Raw genomic sequence first — 6540 nt, 5'->3', positions numbered from 1 at the left:
AAAAAAAAAGAAAGAAACGTATTATCGCAGCTTCTTTATCGCGTTGATAGCACAGTTTACATTGGCACACTTGTTTATTTGGGTGTTTGCCTCGATCAGATTTCGGGCCACCAAAGGCCGAGCTATCGACACCGGTTCCTTGAACTTTACTACTGTCGTGCACTTCGACGGAAAAAATTCGTTCGTAATCGATCAAAATTTGTAAAAGTCGATAAGAAATTGTAACACTAGAATTGAAATTTTTCACGTTAAAATTGACATTTTTGACACTCGAATTGAAATTTTCAACACTCGAATTGAAATTTTTAGCACTGGAATTGTAATTTTTGGAGAATTCTCGCGTTTTCGATTTGCAATTATTTGATCGACCGAGAGACGGTGTCCCTAAATTCTGAAAAAAGCTTTTATAATCGATAAAAATTTGTAGCAGTCGATAAAAAATTGTAACGCTCGAATTGATATTTTTAGCACTCTTGAAAAATTTGTAACAGTCGAATTGAGTTGACACCGGAATTGAAATTTTGACCATCGATTTGCAATGTTTAACACTCGATAAAAAATTGTAACAGTCGAATGTGAAATTTTAAACATCGGATCGTAATTTTTGGCTAGCTAATCGGCTCCGCTCGCGCGTTCTCGATTTGCAATTATTCGATCGCGCGAGAGTCGGTGTCGGCGCGCCGTTCGGGGGAACCTTTGAACCCCGAGCGTTTCGCCACGAGCCATTTTCACGAGTGGTCTAAGCGACTGAAATGTTGGCGGTGTGTCTAAAGTCGACGGAGCGCTGTGCGCGGCTATCAACGCGTCATAAGCAGCAGATGCTACAATTATAAATGACGCAGACGGATTGCGCTCCGTTTATCGATAATCTAACTACCGATGATCACGAGGGCGAAGAGTAAACAAAGTGAGAGAGAGAGAGAGAGAGAGAGAGAGAGAGAGAGATGAGGGAACACGCTGTGTCGTAAACGAAAAATAATTGAAATGTTTTTCAGCGATGATCAACTTGGAAATTCGATAAAATTGTGTGGCTTCGTCGTAGACTGTTGGAAATTCGATAACATTGTATGTCTTTGTCGTAGACTGCGGGCTTTGTGGATTTATGAGAAACACGTGTAAACTATCAACTAGAAAATATATTTAAAGAAGTTAAGATCGTGATTGTTTAATTTTAATGTTATTAGGGAGATAGCTAAATTTGCATAATGATCCACAGTCTAGCAGCGAGTAATCGCTTTCTGGGAACCGGAGATTACTCAGAATTTAGTTATTTAAGTATTATACATCATGCTAAGATAAAGCAAGGCGTACAGTATTTAACCCTTTGGACTCGAAGCTACTTTAACTGTTATTATAAAATAATTTTTCTGACGCATAGAATTTCCATTTTATGCATTTTAAAATGTATTTTACAGGAAATTAAATCTCGTAACTTTTATTAATTTTTTAAAGCTAATTTTTTAAAATGGAAAAATAATTTTGGAAATAAATAATAAATAAATAATAAAAAGAAATAAATAATTTTACTTCGAGGCGCCGCTCAAAAATTTATTAGCGCCTCAAAGTCATCGCTAGAAATTTTATTGGTGCCTCGGAGTCATCACTCAACAATTTTTAGTGCTTCAAAGCCACCCACTCGAGTGCAAAGGGTTGAAATGCGGGTTAAACGCTTCGTCAAACGATACACATTATTGCGAACGAATTTGAGATATAGAGAACACATTGGATATACTATGCCCATTGTTTCTAGATCGAGGAGCTCTACGCGGCTCTGATTTACATGACCCAGCATCAGATCGGCTACGACGTGTCGCAGGAGTGCGCGCAAGAAACTCTGTTGAATCATCTCCAAAATGCGTTCAAAGTTGACAATGAGACGCACGAGAGTGTGCTAGAAAAAACGAGAAACATGGAGGTAGGTGTATCTCTATCTTTTAACCCGTTAACCATGGCGAATATCTTTTTAAAACGGTCATCATTTTGCATCACTATAATCAAGAAATAACGAAGGAAATTATGAATTATAATTTGAACATTGTTTATAATTTTCATTCGTTTGTTTCATTTCGTCTTGACCTCTAAACATATGAAAATTTACTAAATAATAATTATTAAAATTTACTAAATAATATATTTTCGCCCGAATATATTTTAGTTTTTACAATTCAAATATCAAATTGTAACAAAATTTTATTCATGACTTAATTGATTACTATAATGACCTTAGTTTATTATAATTCTACTATAAATTCTATTATAATTCAACTATAATTTATTATAATTCTCGCGAATGGAAAATTCAAAGTCGATGATACGTGATATTGATTATTGATTCACGATGCTTGCAATTCATTTTTACAGCCACCAGAGATGCACCTGAACGTCGAAGTGATCGAAGCGAAAGAGTTGGTGTCGAAGGACTCGAACGGCAAGAGCGACCCCTTCTGCGCTCTTTATCTCGAATCGGCGCCGACTAGAAGATACAACACTGCCGTCAAAACGTTCACGCTTAGCCCTATATGGGAGGAACACTTTGAATTGTGAGTTCACATATAATACTCATTGCCTAATTATTTTATTATTATTATTCGAAGTAACTTTTACCTTTGCAAAAACTTTCTCTGTGAACACGACAATTGTGATAAAATCTTCTGCTCATTAATAACGAATTCATTGAATATATTTAGTTATTATATATTATATTAAGTCTTCTATTATATTAAAATTATTATTATATTTCTATTATATTAAAATTATTATTATATTTCTATTATATTAAAATTATTATTATATTTCTATTATATTAAAATTATTATTATATTTCTATTATATTAAAATTATTATTATTATATTTCTATTATACTAAAATTATTATTATATTTCTATTATATTTCTATTATATTAAAACTATTATTATATTTCTATTATAATCTGTTATATTAAATTAAGTCTTGGATTCCTGTTGCAGGCCACTCGAAGATCCAGAGAACGACGTATTGTTCCTCGAAGTCTGGTAAGTCTGACAATCCTGAACAAAAGACGATCTACGCGAGTTTGGCGTCTTTATCATTGAGAATTTCTATTTCAGGGACTTTGATGCAGCCGAAACGGTGCCTGAGAAGATGAGCAAGGTGAAGGATGTGAAAGGTGTTCGAGGATTGGTAAAACTCGCGAAAGAGATCGCGGTTACGGCCACCACCGGAAGCCACGACAACGAATTCATCGGTCGATGTCGAATACCTCTAAAGGTATTTTTTAAAAAATAATTAATAATAATCAGTCTCCAATATCCTTATTAACCCTTTTAGTACGGGGCCAAAAGAGTCTATCTTCTAAGCGAAATGTTTAAAACTCGTTTGACGAATAAATAAGAAATTCGAAAAGGGAGAAGAAATCCAAGTAAAAATTCCAAATTAATTCCGAATTAATTCCATTCAAAGTAAGAATTCAAAATTAATTCTAAACTAATTCTAAATTAATTAAATTCACAGTAAAAGTTCAAAATGAACTCTAAACTAATTCTAAATTAATTACATTCACTGTAAACAGTCAAAATTAATTCCAAATTAATTCAAAATAAATTCAAAATTAATTCAAAATAAATTCGATATTAATTCCAAATTAATTCAATATTAATTCCAAATTAATTCAAAATAAATTCCAAATTAATTCAAAACTAATTCCAAATTAATTCCATTAAATCCTCCATCTATCCTCCAGGACATACCAACGTCAGGACACACGATGTGGTACTCCCTAGAGAAGAAGAACAAATCCAAGCGACGAGGAGTGGTGAAGCTCAGGCTCGCGTTCAGCACGGAGCACAACAATCGCGTGGCGGCTCAGGAGCACAGACACCTGATCAGAGTGCTACTGATGCACGAAATAGAGACAGAGAAAATCGAGAAATACTGTTGGTGCGGCCGGTGGTCGTCGCCGGCGGAGGTCCTTCTCTTGCAGCACAGCGCGCAAAGAGGCCTGCTTGCCAGGAACGTGTCCCTGGCGCAGTGGATCGAATACTCGAGGATTCACCAGGAGCATCCACTGAATTTCAACGTGTTCAGCAAATTGGTGATAGATTTGCTGAGGCCGCTGGAGAATGACTTGTTCTCGTTGGACGAGACCAGACTGTTTTGGGACGCCACCAAGAAACTTTTGTTCTCGTGTCTTAACAGTTTAAGGAAGATCAGGAGGATGACGCCTGGTGATAAGAACTCGATGGCGCAGCTCTCCGCGATCTTAGGGTAATTATTCTAGGCTAACCACTATCATTTAACGCGTTGCAGGTAACTAATTCAATTCAAAATTAATTCCGGTCGAAGTAAAAATTCAATGTCAATTCCATTCAAAGTAAAAACTCAATATCAATTCCATTCAAAGTAAAAATTCAATATCAATTCCATTCAAAGTAAAAATTCAAAATTCGAAGGCATAAAAATTCCGGAGCTGCGTCAATAAAAAATCCTTTAACAAATATTAAACATTAATCTTCCGATCTAGGATCCTGTCAGCCATCTCGTCGCTCAAAGTGCCAGACGAAGTGAACCTCTTCCCCGCAAAAATGTACCCCTGGTTCCCCGACCCGGACGAAAAGCCAGGCGTCCTCGAGGCCTTAGAGTTCACCGTGGAGCAGGGTGGCATCGAATGGTACAACAACATATCATCAATCTCACACACACACGCACACACACTCTCTTTCTCCCACGTACTCCTTTTAATTTCTCCAATTTATTAGGTTCCAGCACATATTGAACAACAACTCCGCGGAGACCGATTCCGACGAAGACGCGCTCAAATACCACATCAAGGTGATCCAGCTAATTAGAGCCGACCTACAGAGCGCCGTTGACAATTACGACAAGCTGTTCATCAAGTGAGAACCGCCGTCGGCCTTTTCGACTTCGGACGACGAATTTATTTTGAATTCAAGGATTCAACTTTGAATTTAAAGATTCAACTTTGAATTGAAAGATTCAACTCTGAATTGAAAGATTCAACTCTGAATTGAAAGATTCAACTCTGAATTTAAAGATTCAACTTTGAATTGAAAGATTCAACTCTGAATTTAAAGATTCAACTTTGAATTTAAAGATTCAACTCTGAATTGAAAGATTCAACTCTGAATTGAAAGATTCAACTCTGAATTGAAAGATTCAACAATGAATTGAAAGATTCAACTCTGAATTTAAAGATTCAACTCTGAATTGAAAAATTCAACTCTGAATTGGAAAATTCAACTCTGAATTGAAAGATTCAACTCTGAATAGAAAAATTCAACTCTGAATTTAAAGATTCAACTCTGAATTGAAAAATTCAACTCTGAATTGAAAAATTCAACTCTGAATTGAAAAATTCAACTCTGAATTGAAAAATTCAACTCTGAATTGAAAAATTCAACTCTGAATTGAAAAATTCAACTCTGAATTGAAAAATTCAACTTTGAATTTTTTAGTATCGCGAAACATAGACTGATCTTTGTACATTGTATTTCAGACGGATCAATTTCCCGTACGCGAGGACGCTGTACATGATGTACGAGAAGAGGATCAGCGACATGTGTATGGTCATTACCGAGGACATCTGCGGGAGGATGAAGAGAATCGAGATCAGCAACTCGGACGTCGAATTGAGCCTGGGGACGACTTTGTTCGAACTATATCTCACGCTGCAGAGATACGCTATGTAAGTATAGGCTGATATTGCTGGTCATGGCTTTTTACTATAATATTGATCCTATTCTATAGAGTTTTATAACGTTTGTTTAACACTTTACCACTTTAACACTTTACTTTAATAGAAGGTCATTCGTCTGTAATATTTTATGTCATTGCAGGGTAATTGAATCTATTTATTTCTAATATTTAAGCATGCAATATTTATATATTTGTTCATAATATTAAGTGTCTAATATTTAAGAGATGATATAATAATATGGCAAGTTATGATGATACCTATACTTGAATAACAGATAACGAATGATTCCTATAACAAAAATTGCTGTGACGTAAAGGGTTAACCCTTTGCACTCGCAAGCATTTTAAGCTTAGATCGAAAATTGCTATTTTGACCAGCTGTGGTATAGTACTTAATTACTTACTAAAACTATAGTACCGAAGGGTCTTCAGTAATGTCAACATTATTTTGTTAATTCTATAACAAATTTCATTGGCGTTTTATAGGCGCCACTAGAGGGCAAAGGGTTAAGACCCTAGAGTCGAAGTTGATCAGGAGAAAATGAAGCGATTGATTAGGAGAAACGGACTTCTTGATTTAATGTCTCGTTTTCAGGCTCGGCCAAGTGCTCTGCGCGGAGGGCCAGCTCGAAGACATGAAGGTGCAGTCCTACTACGAGTGGTTCAGAGCCGGGGTCGCCCACTGGCTCGACATAGCGGTGTATAAAGCGCTGACGCGGATAGACAAGGCGGTCGAGTTCGATCCGCTGCAAGCGGTCGATAACAGCGTTCAATATAGCTCGAGTGCGGTGGATACATTAACGATATTTTACCAAATCAAAGTGTTTTGGACGCAGCTGGCCTGGCC

The 6540-nt window shown here is 36.3% G+C and overlaps 1 protein-coding gene across 1 annotated transcript; it reads left to right on the top strand.

Annotated features, from left to right (window-relative positions):
• Nucleotides 1–1750: 1750 nt before the first annotated feature.
• LOC144477915 (protein unc-13 homolog 4B-like) lies at nucleotides 1751–6536 on the top strand (the record flags this gene model as incomplete). Its single annotated transcript, XM_078195641.1, has 9 exons — nucleotides 1751–1915; nucleotides 2362–2540; nucleotides 2969–3013; nucleotides 3089–3248; nucleotides 3721–4244; nucleotides 4501–4647; nucleotides 4736–4873; nucleotides 5494–5682; nucleotides 6289–6536. Coding segments are annotated over 9 exons (1795 nt in total), but the record flags the coding sequence as incomplete, so codon positions are not given.
• Between the last annotated feature and the right edge of the window lie 4 nt (nucleotides 6537–6540).

Source organism: Augochlora pura, unplaced genomic scaffold (assembly GCF_028453695.1).
Source record: "Augochlora pura isolate Apur16 unplaced genomic scaffold, APUR_v2.2.1 APUR_unplaced_517, whole genome shotgun sequence".
NCBI classification, from domain to species: domain Eukaryota; kingdom Metazoa; phylum Arthropoda; class Insecta; order Hymenoptera; family Halictidae; genus Augochlora; species Augochlora pura.
Note: the sequence above shows the minus strand (reverse complement) of the source record. Positions and strands in the feature narration are given on the sequence as shown.